Genomic DNA, 27999 nt, shown 5'->3' on the forward strand with positions numbered 1-27999 from the left:
TGCAAAATGGGAAGACACAAAAATGTCAATGTAATATTTTATGTGACTTTGGCAGTCTTATTTTGTAGAATCCCTCACCGGTAGCGTCCACAAGCCAGTAGACGGCGGCGCGCGTCCGCGTAGTATACCATTGCGTGCACGCGGACCTGTGAGCGGTATCGTGGCACGTTGAAGGAAAGACGCGAGGAGGAAACTTGCTCAGGTTGGTCTTTTGCGTCTTCTTCTTTTCGTCTTTTCGCCTTTTCTCCTTGTATTGTTTCCTATTTTTCCCTCTACGTGGTCATTTTCTTCTTCTACGCTTTATAGGAGACAACTTTGATTTGGCTTCGAAACGAACGGCGTCTATTACACGACTTGTCGTTTGCATTTATTGACAATCTTTATAGTCTTGCTAGTATTTGCTTCTCGTTTATTGCCGAGTTGTGATGGCACCCGTGTTGAGGGTTTCAGGACCGAGGACAGCTCCGAGTTTCACTGTCAGCCTATTCGCGAGGATTAGAGCAAACGCAAATCTCCAAATATTGGGAATAGTAAACGCCCTGCGCTCCTAAAAATGTTTAGAATTTACTCATTAATAAAAAATGTAAACCCCAAATATGGCGATCTATGAGATAGATAAAACCTTTCAAACCATTAACCTTTAATTTGACCTATAACCTGTGCAACGCAAATGAAAACAACAACAACAACATCTTTTGAAGAGATGAAGTAAACAATTAAAAACTGAAATAATGTGGTTGCACAAGTGTGCACACCCTCTTATAACTGTGTGGCTGTGGTCGCGTGCTCAACAGGGCACATTGAACCCACAACTAGCTGAAGGTGGTCAACCTGAACGCAACACAAAACCAAACAAGCAAGCCTGCAACAGAAGTCTGTTACTCATATACTGGCTTGCTCAATTTAAAAAAGAAAATTAAAAAAATCTATAGTTCAAAGTGAAGAGAAAAAAAACTTGCATTAAGTGCTATTTCTGCACCATAAAGATGAATAACAGTGAGGTAGCCGTTGAGACAGACGATGGTGATTTATTTTACTGACATTAAAGTCACCATTAAATTATTGTTCGTTTAACAGCGACTATAACGACCAGCATTGACGCAAATTAGACAGTGTGACTGTTCATTTTTGAAATAAGGAGAAATGGCAATGGAGAGGAATACACAACATTTCAGCAACTCGGTAAGTACAGTAAATAACATTTATTACAGTAGATTACTACTGCGGAATTGCTTGGTCTTGCTTTGTGGGATGCCTCAATAACGAGAAGCACGCAATCAACTCATGCTGAGATTAACGCCCTGTCTGGCAGACATTTCTCAAGCAGAAGTCTTACTTTGTAAGAATACAATTTTGTTCGTGGTTGTCACATATATAGAACAGCCAGTACTTGCCAGAATTTCATGGAGCTTTAATGTTGTTGTCGTCCTCTTGACACCCACTCAAGTGTTTGCTGACTCCCATTTAATGAGTTGAAATGTAATTGACTCATTCTGAGCACAGACACATTTTCAGTTATAAGAGGGTGTGCGCACTTGTGCAACCTTACAATCTCAGTTCTTTATTTTACTTCCCCACTTTCAAAGTTCTTCTTCCAATTGAGTTGAACAGGTTTATAGGTCACATTAATGGTCCCAAAAACCTGGCATTTGAGCAGGGGTGTGTAGACTTTTTATATCCTCTGTCAGCAAAGTCAAATAGCTCAGAGGGCCGTCTTCTTAAGCAGATCAGCACGTGTGTGCGTGTGCGTGCGTGTGTATGTGGGTGGCATCCCAATCGGAACTTCTCATCCGAACGCAGCATGTTTTGTTCTCGCCTTCCTCAATAGTCAATCAATCTGTCAATACTTTATTTGTATAGCAACTTTCATAAATAAAATTGCGTCCTATTGGCACAATATGTTCATCTACTTGTCATGTAGACAGGTGTTCAATTGTGTGTGTGTCTATAAAGGGGCCATATTTTGTCACCTTAATTGGGTGTTTGAAATGGAGCCCGCACATCTCAGTATGAGGCGGTGGAAACACATCATTTCCCCTCATGATGATAATAATAACGTTCGTTTGTCGATGAGGTTACGTTCAAAACAGTACCTGCAATAAGTGAAATTTGCGAAGTCGTCAGCTAAATTTTTTTACATTTATTATTCATTTTTTTAAGGCTGTAAAGTCCCACATCAAACACATTATACACTTTTCTCATTGAGGCATTTACATTTTCTCACATTCTCTCTTGTTCAAACACTCTCAATTTACAAACTTTAACTCATTCACTGTCGTTGACCGCTATCAACGTCAAAAATTCATTTTAACTATTTCTTTTGGTTCAACACAATTTTCCACTTTTGTTAACAAGAGTATGAAAACCTAGACTTTTTTTTTTTAAAATAATCTTTTTTTTTTTTAAGAAAAGATTATTAAAAATTTGGGGCGTCAGGCGATTAAATTATTAAAAATGAGGGGCGTCAGGCGTTTAAAATTTGTAATTGTAATTGCATGACTTCAATAGTTAACTCACGATTAATCATACATTTTATATCTGTTCTAAATGTACAATAATTTTCTTCTAGGTTTTCATATTCTTGTTAACGAAAGTGGGAAAAAAAGTTAAACTAATAGAAATAGTTCAAATGAATTTTTGACGTCTATAGCCGTCAATGGCAGTGAATGAGTAAATTTAAAAAAAGGTAAAAAATAAAAAAAAGAATGCAAAATTGCACACAAAAACCCCCACGAAACAGCGAGGCCATGAAAAAAATATACATCCAAAAACTAATTTTACGATACTGTAGAATACAGTTCATGCTAAAATTAATTCACATGCAGGTAATTAATACTAATAAATACCAAACATTTTTAATAATACTATAAAGTAGTTTCAAATACAATTAAAATAAAAGTGACTCAAGGGTTGAGGAACTAACTCGCGACCTTCAACCCGGGAGACAGCCGATCTCCTCCGTGAGCCGCGTAGCACTTGCTGTGTGTTCGTATATCGCCCGTGTCAGCTGGAATCTTCTTAACTCCAACTCTTATTTCCAGACGTTTCCAAGATGTTTTTGGTCCCTTGAAGATAAGGAAAAAAGTAGGAATGGCATAGCCCAGGTGGTAGTGTGGCAGTCTCCCAAGCTAAAGGTCAAATTGACTCTAAATAGAGTCAAATTTACAGTGTAGGGTCAAGGCAAAGCAATCGTGAGCAAAACAAGTTACCGTTGAGTAAACCTGGAATGTAAACAACCAGACTATTTATTTCTGTTATGTCCTATGGGACATCAAATGGAGGTTCAGAACGGAAGTCCACAGCATGCGTGGGATCGACTCGTGTTAATAATAATCATAATCATAATGAGGATAATAAAGACGTTTAGCAAAGACCTCTGCTCAAAGCTCTACAATTCCAGTTTGGATCAGAACCAAATTGTACTGCACACCTTCAAACATGTACTCTTTTTTTTTTTTATTGAAATCATATATGGTTATTAAGAAACATAAAGCCCACCAAAAAAGAGGGCGAAAAATCTTTGTGCACTCGTATGTGTTGCGAGTATGTCAATAAGTGCGTGTCCTATATATAGAAGGACTCTAGAAGCCAAAGTGAAAGAAAAAGGGAACACGTACGGAAGAAGAGGAAGTGGTCTGTGACTTATGTAAGTGTGTGTGTGTGTAATCCAGTGGGTGTTTATCCTCAGTGAATGGGACAGTGGGGCTTTGCAGTGATTATCCCCCGCAGGCAGGCAGGCAGGCAGGCAGGCAGGCAGGCAGGCAGGCAGGCAGGCAGGCAGGCAGGCCGGCCTCCCTTGATGACTGCTTTGAATCTGCTGCCGTCTTTTCCCATCCCGCGTCTTCATTTCTTCACATTCCCAAACATTCCCACATTCCAGGCAGACCATCTTACAGCATTTGCGTGAATTCATGCTAGAAATCAGAGGCGAGCAATGGATGGCGTATGATGTTTTTGCTATGTTTTAAATAGGGGGTGTCAGGCGAAGAAATGTAATTTAAAAAAAATAAAATATTTTTTTTAAAATCATAATTCATCTTCAATAGTTTACTCACGATTAATCGCAAGTATTATATCTGTTGTGAACGTACAATATTTTTTCATAAAAGTGGGAATTTTTTTTAAACTAATAGAAATTTGGCTGCATCTTTTAGTCATTGATACAGTAATTTCATAATAATTCATCAAATTCTGTTACACTTAAAAAGGTGTACTGTACTGTAAAAATTAAAAATTTAAAACGAGTGTGATATTGATTTGTGTTGAGGTCATATTTCTGCCACTAGATGGCATAATAACAGCTCAATGCATTTTTCTTTTCATATTAAGAGCTATATAAACTTGAACATGTTTTAAATAAAGAACAAAATGCAGAAAAAAATACTTAGAAGAGAATGTAATGGAATAATTTGTTGTTGTTTTTTGCTGGATGTGTGCCGTTAAGGGGTGTGGCCAAGTGAGTGACAATTTTGTCCAATTTAATTAATGGATGAAAGTGCTTTTTTTTTAAAATTGTCTCGCTTCACTTAAGAGGTGGTGTAACTGAACCATCAATTGATTAAAACATTTGCACGATTTTTTTCACCTGTTTGTAATAGAACCCAAATATGGCCCTTGAGCTCAAAAGTGTAGCCCCCCCCCCCCCCCCATCGTATAAATGATTAAAATATACCCCCACCCTCAATCGCTACACACAACCTTCCGTTCCAATTATGTAACAGAGGAAAAAACATGGCCTATTCAAGCTGCGCCATCATCTTCCCTTCAGCTGTAATAAAAAACAAAATGTTGATCTACTGCGGTGACGTTTGTCGACACAAATAGCCACAAAAGTCATATTTTTAGGCACGCCACTGTGACGGCAGATTTCTCTCTGTGGGCGACTCGTCTTGCCTCTCCGCAGGCTGGCGTTAATGCGCTGCCACCATCTTGAAACTCCATCCATTTTAGGACTGGAGCACGTCTGCTTCACAGCTCCGAGGTTCTGGATTTGATTCCGTGCGCCGGCCTTCCTGTGCGGATGTGCTTGCGTGACCCCCCCCCCCCCCTCCCACCCACATTCCAAAAACATGGCTCTCATTTAGGTCATGTGATGATTTGAAATTGTCCATGCATGACGTGAATGTGAATCAACATCCTCTCAAGCCCAAAGTTAGCTGGGATCGGCTTCGGTTCACCTCAATGAGGAAAAGCGCTAATGGATGAATGGATAAATATGCAATTATAATAACAATGCAATAAGTATACCCAGTATACCGCAAACACATTTTGTGCAATAGACATTCACGGGCCGGAATGCTATGCAGTCATTTTATTTTTTATATTTATTTTTTATATATTTATATTATATATATAAATATTTATATTCGATTATATATGTATATATATATATTATATTAGATTATTTTCATATATTTATTTTATTTTTTATATTTATTTTTTATATTTATTTTTTATATATTTATATTATATATATAAATATTTATATTCGATTATATATGTATATATATATATTATATTAGATTATTTTCATATATTTATTTATTTTTTAGATATTATTTATTTTAGGAATCTATCGTTTTATTTATTTATTGTTGCACTGGAAGGAGACACTCTCTTTGTATAATGACAATAAAGGTGATCTCTCTACAATGTTTGTAGTCACATTTGAAAAGTGAAACCTCTGGCAACAAAGTACTGTACTGTAGTGGTGGCAAATCCAGGTCAGAAAGTAAAACCCCAGCCACAGTTTGGCTTTAGCCTCAGGTGCTAGCTAGCTAGCTCCCTGGCTAGCCTAGCTCCCCGGGTGTTTACCTGCTAGGGAGCTAGCTAGCTAGCACGAGGGGCTAAAGCCAAACTGTGGCAGGGGTTTTACTTTCTGGACCTGGATTTGCCACCTATGGCAAAAAGACAGTTTGACTAAGCGAAAATGAATCGTCACACTTTGATGCTAGTTCCCGACGATCCATTTTGAACAAACCGGACTTAAAACGTCAGACTGTGATTCGTCCTGGTGCGTCGTCGTCACTATGGATGGGATTTTTTAAATCATTTTTTTTATCTGACCAAAATGGAGGGTTACTAGCTTTAAAACAGACAATATTTACAGTATTTACATTTTTTTCCTGTACTAATATTTAACAAAATGGAGGTCCGCCAAACAAATATCCAAAATGGCTGCTAAGAAGAAACAAAGAAAAAGAGAAGATCCTTTGATGCTCACTCAACTGAGGCAAAGATGAATTTAGACGAGTATTTTGGAATATTCTGCCTCGCTCGTTAGAGTGCGTCGAGTCTACCTTGTGTCCGCACTTTGTGTGTGTGCGTGCGTGTGTTCATCAACATAGAGACAAAAAGTGGCCAAGTAGAAGAATCGGCATGTGGATAGTTTTTTCTTTCTTTCTTTCCTTCTTTGGGCTCCAGGCTGCCATGATGCTCTCTGGCCTGCTTACATCCTGCCATACGAGCGTGCTTCCTGTTTATAGGTCAGCATGTAGCGGCAGAAAAACAAACGCACGCACACACACGCACACGCTGTGTGTACGTGTTATTTATTTTTTATTTGTGTCACAGTGCTGATTTTTTTTTCAATACGTGTTTTTATTACAGCGGGGAGAATGACCAATACAGTGCTTACCAAGCACATTTACAAAAAAACATTTAAATATAAAAATCAAGTAAAAACATGATTAAAATGAAAACATTGTTTGTTAAATAATAGATACCAATCAAATGTAACACACACAAAATCAAAATGTAAAAATAGAAAACTACAACATAACCCTGCAAGACTAAAATAAAAGTATTACAATAAAGATGTTGTAAAATAATACAACTAAGACATTTAAATAAAACACAAAAATAAAAATAAAACAATGAAGCTAAATAATAAAAACTGAAACATTTAATCATTAAATAACTATATTATGATTAAAATATAAAAACAACAATCATGCAAAAAAAAAAAAAAAAACGGCATAAAAATGGGGGGAAAATGAACACATAATGAAAACATTTTAATAAATTTTCCACACTATTCCAAAGCAATAAAAGAGAGAGGGGGAAGCCAATAATAAAAAAAGAATGCCTCATCTCGTCCCACCTCCTCAATGAAGCCTTTAATCGCCTTCCATAATTGATATGTGCCCTTTGCATGGCTTTATTTTGTTGGTCGGGAGGAATGACGATGACGAGGATGAGGATGAGGATGTTTTCGAAGCTTGTCCTCTTAATTTCTATTGTGCAAGGTGTTAATTCTCGCGAGTAGCTGCATAATGCTGTATGCATGTGTCCCTTGAAAAATACATTTCCGTTTCAATGGGTTTATTTCTATTGTGCAAGATGTCGGTTTTTATGAATAACTGACGAGAGGAGTGATCGCCTAATCATACGTCATATAACAAGATGTAACCATGCGTGACTGAGCGTGCAATGGACTTTACTCGGACTCTTCCTAGTAATGATGTATGTTGAACTTCGACTTAAGTCTGATTTCCCCGTTTAAGTCGATATTTGCATCAAAATACTTTGTACAGTAATTTTTAAAAAAACATATTTGCGAGACCCGAAAGACCCGGAACCAATATTTCGTGTTTCCGCACGGACATTTATTGGTTTGACGGCAGAGCTGAGCTAATTCAAATTTAAACACAAAGCGCCTGATGGCGAGCCGACCTGCTGATGGACGTCCGTTGCTGGAGGTAACAACAACTTGACTTTAAATAGCTTTAAAATGGCGTGATTACTGTTGGAAATTAACGAAAAAGAAGGTGCTACGGACGAGACACGGGCGCCGTAAAATGGGAACGACGTGGGTGTTTTGCGACGTAACTCGAGGACTCCCTTGTAAGTGTACAGAGGAGCAATTACAATCATACGACATGCGCACGTGCAGGACCGAGCATACCATGAACCTTTTTTCTTTGACTGCACAATGATTTCCTATGGAGGTAAATTTGGTGCAAAACTAACTTGTGCAAAAAATGTGTACCTGTAGAAAAAAGTCTAAATTTGTATCTGTAAAAGTCGTGATTTGTATCTGTAAAAAAAATGTGTGCTGTAAAAAAAAAATTTGTGTCTCTAAAAGAAATGTGTACCTGTAAAAAAAAATTTTGTGTCTGTAAAATAAATTTGTACCTGTAAAAAAAAAAATGTGTATGTGTAAAACAAATTTGTATCTGTAAAAACAAATTTGTACCTGTAAAAGTCATGATTTGTATCTGTACAAACATTTTTTTGTACCTGTACAAAAACTATAAATTTGTATCTGTAAAAGTTGTGATTTGTACCTGTAGAAATGACAGTCGACTGAAGTATTCTTCCTCAACATACATATTAAGAATACTGAAGTATTCTTCCTCAACATACATATTAAGAATACTGAAGTATTCTTCCTCAACATACATATTAAGAAGTATTCTTAATATGTATGTTGGTTGGCGACGATGTGTCCTGCTTGTATCCTTCCGCGAGTCCCGCCACCGTCGTTCGCTAAACCAATGAGGTTGCGCTCCAATCCGCTCAAATCCTTCTCACTTGATTGGTCAAAACAACCCTTCATTACACCAGAGCCCGCCCCCTTCTTTACGAGTACAAATCACGGCGCTCTACAAGTACAAATTAGTTTTGCTCCATTTGTAGCGCGACAAATGGGGCAAAACTCACGTCACTGAACAGCAGCAGAAAACCCACTTGTGACTCCTAGTGGCGACTTCTTTGACTACAAGTTGTCATTTCTACAGGTACAAATCACAACTTTTACAGATACAAATTTATAGTTTTTGTACAGGTACAAAAAAATGTTTGTACAGATACAAATCATGACTTTTACAGGTACAAATTTGTTTTTACAGATACAAATTTGTTTTACACATACACATTTTTTTTTTTACAGGTACAAATTTATTTTACAGACACAATTTTTTTTTTTACAGGTACACATTTCTTTTACAGACACAAATTTTGTTTTTACAGGCACACATTTTTTTTCCAGATACAAATCACGACTTTTACAGATACAAATTTAGACTTTTTTCTACAGGTACACATTTTTTTGCACAAGTTAGTTTTGCACCAAATTTACCTCCATAATTTCCCCTTTTTCTTCTCTTTGATTTTTCATGCTTACCAACGTTATTGTTAACCGACACCTCCTGTTTGCTGTACACATTGACATGGCTCAGATTCCCAACCAGACCAATCCCGTGCCCGACTTTGCGCTTCAAACTAATTCATTTCACTAATCTAGAGCAAGCTTCTCAACGGGTCCCCAAGCGCCGCGCGTGACTGACTGAACAAAGCATGTTTTATTACCATCATCAAAGAGGTGTTGGGAGTCGGCAATTACGGCACTTTAGCTGTGATATTTATTGCCAGATCATATCGGCGAAAGCCGACTTTCCGGCTGTTTTGTTTTTGTGTGTGCTCCTCTTCGACTGAGGGGAGCAATTCATTCCCCCTTTAAACGCGTTCCCGGCATTAAAAGACCAGCCTTTGGAGTTGCTTTGAAAGAAAAAAAAAGATGACCCCAATTAAAATGGCAGCGGCTCATTGAAGCGAGCAAGCGGGATCCAGTCTCCCTCTGATTACAGCAACTGCACGTATTGTCATTTCATGATTCGTTTGTCTGTCTCGTGTCTCGTCTACGTAAAAAAAAAAGCATCGAGGGCCGCTGATCATCAGCCGATTCTCAGTTTACGTGCGGTGGGTGTGTCAGAAGTCGGGACCGGAGAATCCAGAATTTCGGTGCCAAATTGGAAAATCCTGTGAGTGCTTACGTTGTGTGTGCGCGTGCACACGGAAGACAAAGGGAGGAAACTCTGTCGGAGGAGAGAGCGTAGTACGAGAGTAAATCCTCTTTTCCTCGCTCTGCCTTTAATCCTCCCGAGCCTGGCCGTCGCTGTCCGTCAAAGCGGCCGATTGGGCGGGGGGGGAGAACAAGGTGGGCGGGGCCGTCACTCGATGTTTGAAGATGAAAAAGACCAGGGTGGCTGACCTTTGCCATGAGAGTCATGCACATTTGCGCTTTTACTGCAGTGCAGCGCAGTGTTCGGTGTTCGGTGTTCGGCGCTCGTCGCTGGCGATGTCGCAGATTTTGAAGCGATAGTTTTCGAGTTGCGCATCTTGAGTGTATAAAGCCACATTTATGTGGCAGCACTGAAGTCTACGGGAGACTTGCAGCATCATAACCAGCAACTGCTGTGAGCTCCAGTGATAGTTTTTGTCCTCACAGAGCAGTGATCGCTGAGCAAAATCGGTAGCGTTAATTCAACACCTACAGAGTAAATTTAACACTTTACAAGTGTCGACATTGGAGTCTCCGCTTTCGTCACATCATCCGCAAGAGCAGAGCTTGCAGTCATGTTTTGCTTCCACAATGTCAACGCATGTGCGCACTTCCACCGCCCTGATTATAATGGGAATGAGGGGAGCCGCTTCGATTGCCCAGGGGTTGGCCGCATTCCATCCCACAATGGCGCAAAACACCCCATTCTATTTCCGCTAGTCAAGCAAAAATACCAAAAGAAAGGCAACTTATTTGCACAATGAGACGGTGCCTTGTGCTAGACTTGCAGTGGGCACGGAAATAGGGCCCAAATTGTTCAAACTTGAGTAAGTATAGCTTTGTCTGAATAAAGTGTAGTTATAGTTGTCGTAATCAAACCAAATTAAGTTAATGAATAGCGAGAACAAACTTATATTGTCAGCCAATAGGTCATCATAGAAATGAATTTCTGCTCTGTATTAGTTATAAATATATGACAGAGGAATGACCTCATCAACTGCACATCAGATTTCCATTTTTAAAATGTCGGAAGGAGACAAGGAGGCGTCCCAGGGGGAAATTGGATGTTGCCGCCAGGAAGTCGTCCGTCCCACTGCAGTAAGATAAGCACATGATCAATAATAAGACAGCGGGCGGATGTCACCCCGGGAACCGAAGAGACTTGCGGGTCACTCCGTTAGGGACACCAAATCAACATATATCTTTATATTAGGCCTCTCTTGACATTTTTTTTTTTTCACGGTGGAAATGTAAAATGTGGACATGAATATTTTAGAGCGCAAAAAAGCGAGTGTTGAATTATTAAGGAGGAAGAGACGGGCGGAGGATGGAGATACATCATCACAGACCACTCCGAGTGTGACCTCGTCCATACTTAAAACAGCGGCAAGACTCGAACACTCTCAACATGAAATTGTCCGATTAGCAGCCTGCGCAACCAAAACATTTGTGAATTCGTTTATTTGTAGTATTGATATGGATGGACGGAGTGAGCTCCTTCACTCGAGCCCCGTCGCCGCGAGAGTAAAACTTCACCTCAGCCTCGGTCGTGAATGTTGCTGCAAAGTGTAAATAATGCAACGCGGCCACGCCCGTTGCTCAACTGCAGAGAGCGCCGGGCGTTTCATGCAGCAGGGAGGAGCCCCGTCATCAGCGATGATCTTCTTTTCACGGTTGTTCAGATGTGCCTTTTTGACCGCCCTTGTCTTTCTTCTTCCAGGTCGTTGTCGTTGAGGTCAAGGTTCAACACCCACCATGGCGGACGAAGCGGACATGCGCAACGAGCTGTCCGACCTGCAGACTCGCGCCGACCAGGTCGCCGACGAGGTAAAGCGCTAACGCTGGGACGACTCTCGCTAAGAGGAGCTCAGAATAAGAGAGCGGCTCAAATGAGCTCATTAAATATTCATCAGCACATCATACAGAACGAGGCAGACTTAGAGAGGGTTATTGGATGGATGCGGTGATAAAAAAGAAAAAGAAAAAGAAGTGCAAGGATGGATTAATGGAAGGGGGCTAGAAAGGATGCCTTGATTAGTGGAGGATTGCAAAATGGAATGATAAATGCTGAGACAGATGGATGAGTGGATGAGAAAATGGAAGAATGGATGATGGATGGAACATATCAACGGATGAAAAATTGATGACGGATGAGTGGATGGATGACTGATGGAAAGATGACATGATGAATAGATACATGGAGGGAAATGATGGTTAAACGGTGTGAGGAGATAAAAGTAACTTGAAAGGGTGACAAAGAATTTGGTGATTTAAAGGAGAAGACGTGATTGCATTCATGCCTTCTATGCTAATCTTGTTGTTGTTGTTGTTGTGTTCCAGTCTCTGGAGAGCACCCGCCGCATGCTGGCTCTCGTGGAGGAGGTGAGTTCACTGACCCTCGTACATCCCACCACCTCCCACCTCGACACTCAAGGAAAAAGTCCTTTTCAGGCTGTGCTGTGTACCAAAACAAACGCACCCTGATGAGCTTCCGCTTTTAGACCAAACTTGTCGTCTCTTTTGTTGTTGTCATCTTTTGTGAGGTGTTTAAAAATAGCCCGGCGTGCATAATGTCCTCCTTTAATGAGACAACAGCAGCTGGCCTTACACAAGCTCATCGGGCTGAATTTGCATAAGTCGGGCTGGCAGCAGCTCAGCGGCTGCGGGGGATCGGCTCGAGGACTGAAGGCGCGCGCATGTTTGGGACCCGCTGAACACGGCAAACGCTCGGCCTCAATGAGCACACAACTTGCCGGGACACTCGTGTCTTTGAGCAATGGGACGGTTAACCGTTGCACAAGCGTCCAACTCCGTCTGTTGTTCTTATTATTACCTTCACCAACTACAATAGATGTAGGAGGTAATGCTTTAGTCACTCTTTGTTGGTTAGTTATCTAGATTATCCCATTGTAGTTAGTTAGTTAGTTAATTGGTCAGTTTGTTAGTAGACAGTTGAGGTAGTTAGTTGGTTAGGTATTCAATTAATTGAATGATGATTGAGAGACCACTTAGTTAGTTAGTTAGTTGTTTGGTAAGTTGTTTAGAACACCAGTTGGTTAGTTGGATTGTTATCTAGTTAGTTGTTTGACTGGGCAGTTGGTTAGTAGTTAGTTGAGGTAGTTAGTAGGTTAAGTATTCAATTAGTTGGATGATGGTTGATAGACCACTTAGTTAGTTAGTTGGATGATGGTTGATAGACCAGTTAGTTAGATGGTGGTTGATAGTAAATGTGTTAAGTACATTAGTTAATTACTGATTTGGTTGGTTGTGTAGCTAATGTAGTTAGATAGTTAGTTAAATGAGTGATTTATTGATACATTTGTTCAATAGTTAATTACTAACTTAACTACAATACTAATTGGGCCAGTTACTTAGTTGGTTGGTTGGTCAGTTGGCTGGTTGCTTGAGACATTCGTTTTTTCAGTAGTTAATTACTAACTTGCTGTGAGTCTTTTTAGCTACAAATTTGGTTAGATAGCTAGTTACTCAGTGTTTTGTTGGTTGTTTGGTTGGTTCATTGGGCAACCAGTCAGGCAAGTGGTGTGTTAGCTAGTTACTTTCCTAGCATGATTACTCAAAGATGACATAGCCACATTTTTTGGAAACCTTAATGCGGGCTGTACTTACATCATTAACTGTCAACTGAACCGGGGCCACATGCACCCTCGGGAACCTCGGTTAAGTTTGTCCTGCTTTGTGTGCAACTTTTTTTTTTGGTCAAGCCTCCAAAGTTCCAGACACAACAAAGCAGGCAAAGTGTGCGTTCCAGTTCCCTTTCCAGGTCCTGCGGTCGCACGCGCCCGTACACGCCACGTGGCCTGAGGTCGAGGGTAAAGATTAGGCTAATTGAATAAGCACGCGGCAGGCAAGCCCAGCAGGAAGCTCACTCCATGATAAACAGGACCACTTACATTTACAATGCATGAGAGATCATCACCATCCGTCACTGCCGTGCGACTCTAAAAGTCGTTGAAGAGATCGAATCCATGACGTGATTTAATAGTCGGGGACGTGAAGGTTGTCCACGCTGTTCTTACGACTGCTGGCGGGCCGACAGCGGCTGCCACTGCGAGGTCGGCGTCCTTGTCTCGCGCTAACGTGACCTCCATTAATTCTCCTCGCAGATGACCTTTCATGTACAAGATGGCGGAGCGCTAAGAGAGTCTTTCTCCTGCAGCGTGACCTCATAAAGTCCTGCTGGGTTACGCGTTCCAACCAGATGCAGATGAACAAGTGCGGCTCGAGCTGCGAAGAACATACGCGCGTCTTCATAACACTTAAATAATAATAATAATCATAATAATAATACATTTCATTTGTAATGCACCAACCATAAAATCTAAGAGTAAAAAAAAATAATTGTAGGCCTTTTTAAAAATATACAAGTTCTCCATCTTCTGATTGAATTTGAATATTTGGAGATTATCGATTTTTTTGTTTTTTTGTTTTCAAACTCGCTGATGGACCCCAAAAATCCTGAACCCATAAAGCCTTTTTTATTTTTTTTATTTTAAATAAATTAAATTAATATATTGCGCCATCTTATTGGATCGGTGACTGGAAATCTTTTCTTCTTTTTTTTTAACTCACTGATCGCCGATTTTATATATTATATAATAATTCATGTAAAGGTTTTATCATTTACCATTTGATTTTACATTAGTGTTTATTTCTTCTAATTTTCTCAATTTTTTTTAATCATAGATGCACAATAATTACTTTTTAATACTAATTAGTCATATGTTATATAGCATTTAAATAAGTCATTTTTTTAATAATTAGCCTGTGACTTTGTTTATGTGTGGAAACATGAATGTGCGTAAGAAAACATAATTGTATCTCGTAAAAGTAGGACAAAAGAGAATCAAAGTCAAGTAGATGTTAAAAAAAAATGTCCAGAATTGTTGTCCTATCCAGCCATAACTAAATAAATGATGTCACTACATGTGTCGATGCCATTTGGCACAGTCGCACGGACGGGGCAGGAAGTGCCGACGCTCCTTGAGCTTCCAAAATTGCTCGCGGCCAAGCAAGCGAGCTGATTCCTCAAAATCGCCCCATTTTGCAGTTTGCCGGCCAATGCAAGCGATCCGAGTATCAGCGGCACCGGCGAGCGGGCGTGCGCGTGCGCGTGCCTCGTGGTCCCTCCGAGAAGGTCACATGACGCCCGGGCGCAGAAGAGCCGATGCGTGAAGCCGGAATATCTGTGGGAGGAGCTCACGGGGAGCGGGAAGCTGTTGTTTTGTTCAGCTTAGTGTGTGTTTAATCAAGTGTGTCCTTGCGTGTGCGTGTGTGTTAGAGCAACAACGCAAATTAAACATGACTGCTGCTTGGTCAACAAATCTCGAGTGTAGGTTCAGTGAACGCAACACAGAAGCAAACAGCAAAACAAAGTGGAGAAGGTGGAGTCCAGAAGTTGTTGTCGTGTCAGCTTGTTCCCACTGGAAGATTTATGCCAGAACATTCAGTCTTGGTTTAGTCTGGAATCCTGGCCACACCATTCAGTCACGAAAAGTCCGGAGCATTCCGTTTAGAATATTTCGTCAAGCTGTCAAATCCCAAAGTCCCAAATTTGAGAAAGTTACTCGAAAAGATCCAATAAAGTAAAGTTAGTCCAGAAAATGAATTCTCTTTGGTTTAGTCCAGAAGATCCTGTCCAGAATGCTTAATGTGGAACATGGGTGTCAAACTCGGGTCCTCGAGGGCCGCAGTCCTGCATGTATTGGATTTCCCTCCTCCAACACACCTGATTTAAAGGATCAGCTCACCGGCAAGCTCTGCAGAAACCCGATAACGATCCTGATCATTTGATTCAGGTGTGTTGGAAGAGGGAGGGAAACCTCTAAAATATACAGCAATGCGACCCTCGAGGACCCCAGTTTGAGACCGAGAAGGTTAAATCTCGAAAAAAAAAAACCCAGAACATTCAGTCTTGAAGGTTTAGTCCAGCTAGTTTATTTCCGAAAGTGGAATCCAAACATCCAAATGTTCCAGTCCTGAATGCTTCATATAAAAGTTAAAGTCCAGAAAGTTCATGCCAGATATTTCCTTTCAGAGATGTTTAGTCCTGTACACTCCATCTCGAAGAGTCGGTCCAGTTGGGTCATGCTAGAAAATTAAGTCCCGAAGGTTTGAATCCATTTGGCTAATTTGAACTGGTTCAGTCCAGAAGGTTTTGCCCAAAGTTTTAACCCCATTTCCGCCATTCAAAAGGTTTCTTCTTAAATGTTTAGTCCACTATATGCCGTCTACAGGGTCGAGTTGAGTCCATGTAGTTCTGTCCAGTCGGATTGGTCCAAACACTGTAATCCCGGTTTAATTCCAGGTGCTATGATCCAAAAGGTTTACTCCTCAAATCGAAATTTAGATGATTCAATCCAGAAGGTTTCATCTCAATGGCCTGGTCAAGAAAGTCCGAGAATTTTTTTGTCCAAAAGGTCCAGTTTTGAGTTTAATCCCGTAGGTTTAATCCCATAATGCAAATTAGTTTCAAATGTGTGTTCAGTGTGAAGGCTCAATCTCGAGAACGTTTTTGTCCATGAAGTTTCGCCCCAAACGTTAAATCCAGAAGTCCAGATGATTTTTTTTGTCCAGAATGTTCCTTCTGCAACGTTCAGTCTAACTGTTTAATTCCAGAAAGTTTGTTTTGAAACATGCCTGTTTCCTATTTTCAAACTTCTCTGAGTGTATTTCTTCTTCTTCTTCTTCTTCTTCTTCTTCTCCTCCTTTTCTTTTGGTCTTCTTCTGCGGCAGAGCAAAGATGCCGGCATCAGGACTCTGGTGATGTTGGACGAGCAGGGAGGTGAGTTACCGATGGAAACGTCCCCAAACGTCCATTCTCTTTTGGTTCCCGTCTGCCCGCCTTTTCTGAACGGCTCTTTGCTTTTATAATGAATGCAGAGTGAGAGCAACGATTGCCTTTTTTTTATGAGCAGCCTGTTCTCATGAAAATTGAGTAGGATTTGATAACAAACAAGTTGGCCATTTTTTTTGGATAACTTTTTGCCGGCCAATCTTAACACGAAATACTTTAGCATTTTTTTTCCCACAGAAGTAACGTTCCTAATGTCACTTTTTGCGTGTGCGTAGTACTTCCTACTAAATTCTGCTGAGGTCATGTTGCTCAGCTAACGTGGCTAACACGTGGCACACTTTTGCTTTGCTTTGCTTTGCTTAGCGGCTATCGAATAGAATTGACGCTAATCATGACGACATTTTGTTTTTGGTATTAATACACAATAAAACGTAATATATGACAGTGTGACCATGCCTGGGCAATAATGTGTCCTTTTAAAGGCTGTTAATGTTGATTAATTTATTGTGAATTAAGTCCATCGGTGTCCTTTTACTATTACTTGTTAGAAGTTTCCAAGTTCCGATGTTAAAAAAAAAAAAATTGACAAGATTAGTATATGAATCATTTAATGTAAAGAAAACCATTTAAAATGTATATTTTGAATGAGTTTTGTTTATATTAGTGTCACTTTTATTTTGCTACTTTTCTGTCATTTCAAGCTAAAAAAAATATTCAGGAATTTTGAAAATCACTACAAGCAGTGTAAAAAAATAGATTTGAATGGGAATATTCATATTTTTAGTCAAGAAAAATAAACACAAATGTCTTTAATATTTTAATGTTTATGTGTGTTGCTGCGTTGTTGGTGTGATAAAATGTATTTTCTTTAAAGGTTTAGAACGACCACAATATTGATGCTAGTTTTGTTAACGCCTCTATAGTGTTAGCCCTTCTGTGTTAGCATTAAGCTAGCAAACGTTGGCAAGAGCAGCTACGCGGTTAGCTGTTTCATGTTTAGCGTTTAAGGTCGTTTGAGTTCGTAGCTTAGCAAGCGTACTTTTTGAAGAAATGTTTTCTAGAAATGGAAATAAATGTTTTCGATCTGCCAAACGACACACAACAGACACGATCCACTTCCTCTTAGCACTCACATCGTTTGAAGGCCTGATTGGAAAAAAGGACAACCTTTTTTTTTTTGGGACTGTGGTCTGAAATAGATGGTTCTGGAACGTGTCCCCTGTGATAACGGGTTAGCTGTACTACACTCCTTTTTTTTTTTTAAAGAATTGTAATCATACATAAGTCATTGACTGCAGTGGAGGTAAGCTAGCCGCTAAGCGCTAATGGCTTCCTGCGTTTGACTGTTTCGAGAGGGGACGTTAAGCACGGGGCTGATCTGCACTTGACTCGAGCCTGACATTATGTACACACACGTGGGCTACATGTTCCTAAAGGTACAATGGCGCTTGTGGAAAGGACATTTTGTTTCCCACAGGATAGAAATAATCCGTCCATGATCAAACGGCAGCCAATTGCATAATCATTATTAACTTGTATTCAATTACTTCAAGTATAATAAACACCCAGAATTTGTGGTTTGGGATTTGTTCATTCACATCCTATCCTCTGTTATTTGCTGGGGGAAAAGTAGTGCTTTGGTGCCATCTGGCGGCATCTCGACGCCAATGAACTATGTTGAAGTGAGTTTTGAAGCTTTGTTTGGATAGAAGTAGTGCTTTGCCGCCTTGTTACAGCATCTATAGGCAATTGCGAACCTTTTAAAAGGGATTTTCACTAGTTGCACCCGGGCTCGGTCCCCGTGCCCACCAATAGTGGCCAACTTGTAACATTTTGATCATTTAGCAGTCAGACTTAAAACTCACCTTGTGCCTTGGAGGCGAGTCTTGTCCCAAAAATGTATCAAAGGCGTCACAGAAAGCCAAAGAAAGCCAAAGAAAAAGACATGGACTCCCGCATATAATTTGCATATAATTGACGCTCATTATAAATCTATTGGGAAACATGTGAATGCCTTTCCTTCGTCACAATAAGTTCCATTTCCTGTTCATTTCTTGAGCGCTTACAGAACATGTAGCATGATAAAATATGACAGTTATAGAAACCTGACATCTGTCAAATGACATCTTCAGAAGAACAAATGGCTGAAAGTCAAATAATTTGGTGGCAACACAATGGAAGCCACGATGGAATTCAACAAAGAAGCAAACCAAGGACAACAATGGAGGACTTGCTAAGATAGCTAAACTAGCTAAGGCCTTTTGGTACTGCATCACTTTGGTTGTCATCCCAAGCAGGAGGGAACCAAAAAGTGGGATTGACCGGTGATAAAATCATCAAAATGACAAATGAGGTACCGTTTCTGACCCTCACCGACATTTTGAGTACAATTTGAGCAAACGGAACCACGTCCCACTCTCCATCTGGGAGTTTCTTCTCCTAGAGGACAAAGTGTCTCTTTCTACTAATGGACATTACAGTTACACGACCATTAAAGAACCGGCGTGTCGATCTCACCTTGAATTAGTTTTAATAGCTTGGCGCCCTATCGACCGTGCGAGTGAGTAGCAGCCGCGTGGGAATGTGCCTCAGTCGTCCGAGCGATGTGGAGATGGACGTCGTTTGATGGGATTTCTGCTCTTCCCGTCTGCGCTCATCAGCGTTGGGAGTTTCATGTTCAAAACTTCACGGCCTGAATCCAGTTTCGCATGAGAACGGGAAATTGGCTAGGCTTCCCGATGAGTAGGCCCGCAAAATCCCATGGCATAAAAGCCACAGGAAGTCGGCCATTTTGGTTCATCAGCAGGGCTGGACTGGCGCAAAAAAAAAATCTGCCCTGGCATTTTGAATTAGGCCCGCCGGCCCGGCCTAGCCCGACTCTTGCCTAACATGTCGTTTAGAGCTGTCAAAATTAACCGATTAATCGACAAGTAATCGATTCTCAAATTAATCGACAACTATTTTAAGAATCGAGTACAAAAAATCAGCCCTGGCTTAGGACCGCCGGCCCAGCCCAACCCGACTTTTGCCTAACATGTAGTTTAGAGCTGTCAAAATTAATCGATTAATCAACAAGTAATCGATTCTCAAATTAATCGACAACTATTTTAAGAATCGAGTACAAAAAATCAGCCCTGGCTTAGGCCCGGCGGCCCGGCCCAGCCCGACTGTTGCCTAACATGTAGTTTAGAGCTGTCAAACTTAATCGATTAATCGACAAGTAATCGATTCTCAAATTAATCGACAACTATTTTAATAATCGAGTACAAAAAATCAGCCCTGATTTAGGACCGCCGGCCCAGCCTAACCCGACTTTTGCCTAACATGTAGTTTAGAGCTGTCAAACTTAATCGATTAATCGACAAGTAATCGATTATCAAATTAATCGACAACTATTTTAAGAATCGAGTACAAAAAATCATAGTGCAACATCAATCCCCCTATTTGAACACAAAGTACAAAATAAACACCCATCACTGGTTAATGCTTTTGTAGCACACTTTAATGCAAAATTAAAATGATTCCGATGAATCGATAGATTACTTGATTCTAAAAATATTCCTCTAATGTTTCTTGATGATGTTTCAGTTTGCTATCTATATTCAAAACGGATTAATGGACTGATCTTCCAAAATTGTGGGCCATTCTCTTGCCGTAAAACGTAGGAAAATAATCATTAAAAAGCACCGCATCCCACCGGGCATTTACCCTGTACGCCAGATGGCCAGTCCAGCCCTGTTCTGTTCCTGCTCTTGGAATAAAAAAAACAAAAAAACAACCAACCCACAAATTGGTGAGTTTGTCAGCCGGCGGAGCCCGCCAAAGCGTAGCGAGTAGCATCCCCCCCCCCTCCGCCCCCGCGAGCGTGCGTTAGCGCCGTCTCCCGCTCGGCGTCCGGGAGCCACGTTGAATGACGATGCTCTCATGCCTTTGTCCTCACCAGAGCAACTCGATCGCGTGGAGGAGGGCATGAACAAGGTCAACGCAGACCTGAAGGAGGCCGAGAAAGATTTAAAAGATATAGGCCAGTGCTGTGGGCTGATATGCCCGTGTATTCAAAAGTAGGTACACGACGCCGACCGGCCGGGAGCCGCGCGCTCTTGCCTGTCCAGTGCTGGTGATGTCGATCGTGATGGTCGTGATAGTGATGTCTGATATCTCTCTTGTCACAGTCTTCTTCTTCTTTTTTTTTTTGTCTCTTCTCCTTTCTCACCCCCCCCCCCCCCACCACCAACAACCTCCGACCTTCCTCCTCCTCCTCTTCTTCTTCTTCTTCTTCTTCTCTTTTGCTGGAAAAATATCAATGTGTTGGTAATCAGAGCAACTGGAGCGCATCGAGGAGGGGATGGACCAGATCAATAAGGACATGAAGGATGCAGAAAAGAATTTGAACAATCTAGGACAGTTCTGTGGTCTGTGTTCATGTCCGTGTAACAAGTAGGTGGTGCGCTTCTACGGCCTGCTTCGGGTCTGGAGAGATGATGATGATGATGATGATGATGATGATGATGATGATGCACCGCATGCATGGATGTGCCGCTTGTACTCAGGAAGATTCTGCCACTTTTCAGCCTGCGCCCCTTACTCACACGAACATGTTACAAGTCTATGGGGCGAGAAGCGGCAACGACAAAGTCGAGACGCGCTTTGCGGTCTTGATCAGTGGACCGGTCCCTCCAAATTGCGGGCCAGTCTCTTTGGGATCAAATGTAGGAAAATAATCGTTGTAAGAGCACTTGCAAAAGAGGCCGGGCCCACCGGGCATCTGCCCTGCACGCCACATGGCCAGTCCAGCCCTGGTCGTGATTCACACGGTCATCCATACGGTTTTCTGTTATTTTTGTTTTATTTGGGGGAAAAAGAGAGGAAGCAAATGACAGGTCATCTGGACTTTTGAAAAATATAATAAATAAATAATAAAAAGAAATAATTTGTTTTTCAAATGAGCAAATATTTTTTCGTGAAGAACTGCAATAAAAAGAAATATATATATAATTTTTGAATTTAATATAATAAACATTTTTTTATTGATTTGAAATCAAAATATTTTTGTCAGATTTTGCCTTTTGAAGTATTGCATAATGAATATTTTCTTTAAATAGTTTCAAGTGAGAATAATTCATTTCTTTAAAATCAAATTAAAATGTGGTCATATTTTGCCATTTGAAAAATACCTTGATCTTATTATATTTGTTAATAATAAATTCAATGAGAAAACAAATATTTGGAAAAAAAACAATTATTTATTTATTTATTTTTAATCCAAATTGATTACATGTTTGTCTTTTGGGGGGAAATGAAATGTATTGAATAATATTAAGTATGGTATAAATACAATATATAAACACATTTTTATATTGTAAATAAATAGTTAAATTAAATCATAATAAATCAATCCAATTACATAAATCAGTCAAATGTAATATTTAAAAAAAAAATGTTATTTATTTATTTTAATATTTTTTAATATGAAAAAAGACTATAATTTATTTATTTTGATTTAGAATAAAATAGAACCAAGACTTTGTATTGTAATCTAATTTGGTTTAGAAAACATACTACTACCCCTAATACTACTTATAATAATGATGATAATAATAATAAACTTCAACCTAAAGTAATAAACTGCTGCCAAAGCACTTGAGTAAAGTGTATTTGACTCGTGTTTTAGGGTGTACACAAGTTGAGTTGTTGCATTCTTGCTCAGTTCCACAAAAAGGAAGAAGAAGAAGCCTTGCTTTTATTCAATTTGAACAAACTCAAACATGGTGAAACGGTCAGGCTGAAAACATGGTGAAATGTTCCCTTACACTAACCTCATGTGAAAGCTTGCGTGCATGCATAAATAACACAAAACGCCACATCGGGTTTGATTTTTTTTTTTCCTTCTTCAATTTCATTTTATTTCTTTTTTTCTTCGGCCTTAGAAGGCTGCTTCCCCTCACACAAGCCCTTCATTGCTCATTGGATGAGAGGTTCTTTTCCTGCAGGCAGCAGCGTCAACATGGAACGTGGACCCCCCCCCCCCCCCCTACTCCTTGTAACCCCATTGCATCACCCTAAACCCCGCATCCCATCGTGTCATCATGCACAAACACGTGCATGATGTCTTTTGGTCCGCATTTTTTCCACTTTTGTTAACAAGAGTATGAAAACCTAGAATTGTTTGTATTGTACATTTAGAACAGGTATACAATTTGTGATTAATTGTGAGTTAACTAGTGAAGTCATGCGATTAATTACAATTACAAATTTTAATCGCCTGACTCCCCTAAATTTTAATAATCTTTTTTTTTTTATCGCGTCAGGCGATTACAATTTTTAATTGTAATTAATCGCATGACTTCAATTGTTAACTCACGATTAATCACAAATTTTATATCTGTTCTAAATGTAAAATAAAATCAAAAAAACCTTGTTTTTCATACTCTTGTTAAAGTGATTTTTTTTTTAATGACGAGAAACAGTTGAAATTATTTTTGGACGTCTCGAGCTGTCAATGGCAGCGAATGAGTTAATAATAATAATTTGCAAAATATGTAGATACAAGTCATATTTGTGTTTATTTTTGTTACATTGCTCATAAGATTTGCAGGTACATGTTTCTATGGAGCAACATTATATCTTCTAAATATAATATATAATTTAATATAATTACGTAAAGTGTTGACAATTCAGCATTATTTCATTTGTTTATATATTTAAAAAAAAAAAAATAGACATACTAATGCATATGCATATGAAACGTAATGATCGTTTTTTTTCAATGCAATATTATTTTTTTGCCAAGCAAGCAGAAGCCCCTGTGCTTTTGTGTACTGACGCTGCGGTGAAGCGCACGTGGCCTCTTATGTAACGCCGCCGTTACGTCACGTGCCGTCATGCGCAGCAGCCTTGGCTCCAAACGCTCGCGTCACAACCACCACGACGAAGCCTCCCGTGAGCGTGCGTTGATTATTCATAAACTCAAGAGAGTTATGTTGACAAATATCATCATCGCTATAGAATATTGAAATGAATTGAAAAAGGCAATATTGCAACGTGAATGTTGTTAAGAGGAGAGTTTGTATATATATATATATATAGGTTATCCATACATTTATGTTTGTGTTAATTGTGGGAATGCTGAAACATGTGATTTTGATTTTGATTTTGATTCTCTACACTTTTTTTTGCTGTGTAACCGCCTTCCAGGCTATTTATGGTCTGATTCCACATTACTCACCGTATTGGCACAATTTATCGTTAAATATCAACTTTTCTCTGTTCATTTTCATTGGGACAGACATTGATTTTTTTTTTGTGCCACGCCCACTTCTACAGATACAACTTATCACCATTACCACCTGTCTGATACTGCTCAGTGGCACAGTTGGTAAAGTAACCAGTAACCAGTAACCAGTAACCAGTAACTAGGGGGGGTCGCGGGTTCGAATCCCACCTCGGACCGTACATTGCAAACATATTCATGGCCGTTGTGCTAAGTGATACACACGTATACCCACCGACTGACGACAATATCAAGAAATGCATTCTAATTTCACCGAAATGATTAAATGCATGTTCGCTTTCAACATCAGATCGTCGACGCTTTTCAAAATAATATTGAACAAGTCAAGTTCGCTCAGTGGTTCGAGCAATTCACCTTCCACCGCGGGGTACCTGGGTTCGTGCATTCAAATCTTAGCATTCAGCTTTTCAGCATTCCCACGCAATTTCTGCAGAAATTGCACTTTGTCTCGTATAAATATCAAAGGCCAGTATTTGTGCCCGTGCCATCTTTTGGGGTATTATTAAAGGGAAATCAGGTCAAAAAAAATTCACCCCCACTCGTCTGAACACGACGGCATTATGATTAATTCATATTGTGTTTTTGGAATCTCAATTATGATGAAAAATCCCCCATTTTGATCCATTTCAGGGGGCAGCCATTTTGTCACTTGCTGTGGACTGAACGTGACAAAAAAAAATGCCTAAGGGCGAGCTTGCAAACGTCACATGACCAAACCCGGAAAAACAGGTGATGTGATTGGTTGGTCATCAGCTGAGCCTTAATGCTGCATTTGAGGAAGGTGGGAAGTCGGATTTATCCCACTTGGATTCTCCCAGTTCCGACCGAAAAGCATTTGTAGAAAATGTAAACAACAAAGATGGCTGATTTCGATCAATTGTTTGTTCTTCTGGTTAACGTAGTCAGACGAAATCACGTTGGGTTGCGTAAAGGTACTTTTTTTGAATAACTAAATTAATGTTATAACAAATAAATATAATCATTTAATTGAGGTTTTTCACGGTTGTTGGTCGATGAAGTCGGGGTCCTTTTTTTCTTTCTTTCTTCTGCGCAATTCGGATTTCTAAGTTCAAAAGGGCGTTCCCGTGCATACTTCCTGGCACGAAGTCGGAAAAGTCCGACTTCCCACCGTTCCTCGAATGCAGCATTAGGCAATGTGACGTCAATTCCGGTCAACAGCAAGTGGCAAAATGGCCGCCAAGATGGATAAATACAGGTGGATATTGCTGCAAAATTCCTATCACAAAAACCCGCTAAATTAACAAGCTATTTTTAGACTAGTGGGGGGGGGGGGGGGGCATAGAACATATTGTGATGACATATTTTGACATGAGTTCCATTTTAAGATTCAGCATCAATTGCGACATTCGATTAAAACAACAGGAAAGAGGATAAGACGTCGCTGCGTGCTTCGAATAGGGTAGAATAGTGCCATCTGGTGGACAAATAACAAAAATAAGTTGTCCAATTTGAAGATTGCATTCGTTTAAATGTGAGATCAAAATGACATTTTCAATAGTTTTCAGTAGGCGCAAAATGGATGCCGAACACGTTTGAATGAACTCACCAGGTGCTCCACACTATTTCAATGTAAGCGTGTATGTGTGTGCGCGTGCGCGCGCGCGCATCCAGATGAAATGAAGGGCCTGCTGTCAATCATCACCCACACTGTTTTTATGATTATGATTATTTCCCACACTGAATCTAACCATGTGGCTTTCTTTTTATAGACACAGCCATCTTTTGTCCCCCCCCCCCCCTCCTTCTTTGTGTGCGTCATTTGTGCATCCGTGCGTGTTTGCCCTCTTCTCTATGTGCTTTATTACTATTGTTATGATGACGATTATTTATGCGTGTGTGGCGTAGATGCCAATTGATCTCGGATCAATTATTGCACAGATTGCACCGTGAATGCGTGCGCGTTGCTACTCGCCGGCCAATTGTTGTTTTGATGCACGCCGCACAGCGTGCATGTTGAAGCACACGAATACACGCGCGCGGTTGGTACGACAAGTGACGCGTGCGCGTGTGTGCGGTTTAGGATTAAGGGCGGGGGCCAGGCCTGGGGGGCCAACCAGGACGGCGTGGTCAACAGCCAGCCCGGCGCTCGGGTGGTGGACGAGCGCGAGCAGATGGCCATCAGCGGGGGCTTCATTCGCAGGTAAGCGCGTGTGTGTGCGTGTGCGTGTTCTTACACCTCCACGTGTTTGTTGTGCATTAATGTATGCCTGTTTGCTGAGGTGTTTTTTTTCTATCTTGTGTTACAATGACAATAAAGCTAGTTTGATGCAAATTCTAAATGTTAGTAGTAGGTAGGCAGTTTTTTTTTTTTTTTACTCAGGCGGAGGAACCATTTTTGGATTACATCATGTATAAGGAAATGCAGGGGAAAAAACAAACAATAATACACTTGGATAAATATATTTTACTTCACTTTACTGTTCTCCAAACTGGATAACAAATGACCACATTTGTTATCCATCTTAAAATTACTATTTTAAATAAATAAATGGACAATTATAATTTTATTTAATAAATATCAAGACAAAAAAAGTACATTTCCAAAATGTGTCAAGTTTTTATATAAAGTATACATTTTTTATTATCACAAAATTATAATAAATATAATTTTTAAAAGACAAAAAACATACAATATGCTTACTGCAAAAGCCTGACGTGAAGATGTCTTTTAAAAGAAAATAAAACATTTTAATGGGCATCCACAGAAGTATATTTCCAAAATGTGTCCGTTTTTTTCTTATGTAATACAAAATATATAAAGCATATATTTTTTAATTATACTATACTGTACATACTTTTTATTCCACTATTTTTTCCAAAAGTAAAATGCATGCAATTAAAGCGTTCATTATTCGGTACTTTAGGAATAATAAATACTTTTACGTTGAATCATTTTGCCTTCCATATTTTCAGAATTGACTTTGTGCGTGCGTGTGTGTGTGCGTGTTTCAGGGTAACGGAGGACGCCCGCGAGAACGAGATGGACGAGAACCTGGAGCAGGTGGGCGGCATCATCGGCAACCTGCGTCACATGGCCCTGGACATGGGCCAGGAGATCGACACCCAGAACCGCCAGATCGACCGCATCGTGGATAAGGTGACGCAAGCGTTTCCGCATTGACGCGCCGTATACTGTATGGAGGAAATAAAACTAGTAAAAAAAAAATTAAAAAAATGTATTTTGTAGCACTTGACAAGTGACTATTTTTGGAGGTGCGAGGTTTTGGCCCGACGCCAGCGCTAAGCGGAGTTGGTTGCGAAATCAAATCTGCATGACGGTTGCTTCCTCCTTGCAGGCCGACTCCAACAAGACCCGAATCGACGAGGCCAACCAGCGTGCAACGAAGATGTTGGGCAGTGGCTGAACTGCAGCAGCCCGTACACACCAAAAAGCATCCGCACACACACACACAAATACAGAGAAACACGTGACCCCCCACCCCTGTATCGCCTCTGCAACATCATGCTTCTATTGTGATACATGTAGACGTTTGCACATATCAGCACTTCTTGTTCTTGTTAAGTGTTTGTTCCCCAACCCCTTCACTCTTCCTGTTTTTTTATTTTTATTTTATGTAATATACAATATTCAAAAGACACTCATATTGACTGTTATCCGGATTTAGTGGCTATATAGGTATATACTGTATATGATGAAATGATGATTCCAGTCACTTAAAAAGCTGGTGCCAGAGATTGTATATACACGCTTTTTGTCCTCAGGGAGCTCAATCAGACCGAATTCCAATCATGCAATCTGGCCTTCTTATCGATTCGAACGAGCTGGGGTGGGGCTTTCTTTGCCAATTTAGCTTTTAGCACGTTCAGCTCTTCCTCTGCTAGGCCCATTACTTATTCATTCGCCGGTACAAAAATATCCAAACGTGCTATATATATGTACAGACCCATATCGATAACAGTTCCCTCAGCCCCCGTCTGCTACATATAGTGCCACTTTCTTGTTTTGTTTCATCCTGTCCAGACTGTGAGCAATCACTGCAAAAGAGTTATTATACCCTGGGAAAACAAAAGCCAATAAAACCTACACAACTGTCCAAACAAACGGCCCTTCCTTCGTCTTTCCTAATT

General features: G+C 40.1%; 1 protein-coding gene across 2 annotated transcripts; it reads left to right on the forward strand.

Moving 5' to 3' along the window:
• The first annotated feature begins 51 nt into the window (after positions 1 to 51).
• On the forward strand, positions 52 to 27973 carry LOC147176637 (synaptosomal-associated protein 25-A-like). 2 transcript variants are annotated; one of them, XM_086070596.1, is made up of 8 exons: positions 52 to 202; positions 11505 to 11611; positions 12125 to 12166; positions 16538 to 16586; positions 20918 to 21035; positions 25931 to 26050; positions 26863 to 27007; positions 27207 to 27973. In XM_086070596.1, exons 2-8 carry the CDS (start codon positions 11540 to 11542, stop codon positions 27273 to 27275), a joined length of 615 nt encoding a protein of 204 aa, XP_085926722.1. In that variant the 5' UTR covers positions 52 to 202; positions 11505 to 11539; the 3' UTR covers positions 27276 to 27973. The 2 variants fall into 2 exon arrangements, with proteins under 2 accessions (XP_085926722.1, XP_085926723.1); XM_086070597.1 differs by lacking the exon at positions 20918 to 21035 and adding an exon at positions 20542 to 20659 and having other exon boundaries at positions 69 to 202.
• Positions 27974 to 27999: the final 26 nt, after the last annotated feature.

Source organism: Leptonotus elevatus, chromosome 3 (assembly GCF_054856555.1).
Source record: "Leptonotus elevatus isolate MCC_2025b chromosome 3, RoL_Lele_1.0, whole genome shotgun sequence".
Lineage (NCBI taxonomy): Eukaryota > Metazoa > Chordata > Actinopteri > Syngnathiformes > Syngnathidae > Leptonotus > Leptonotus elevatus.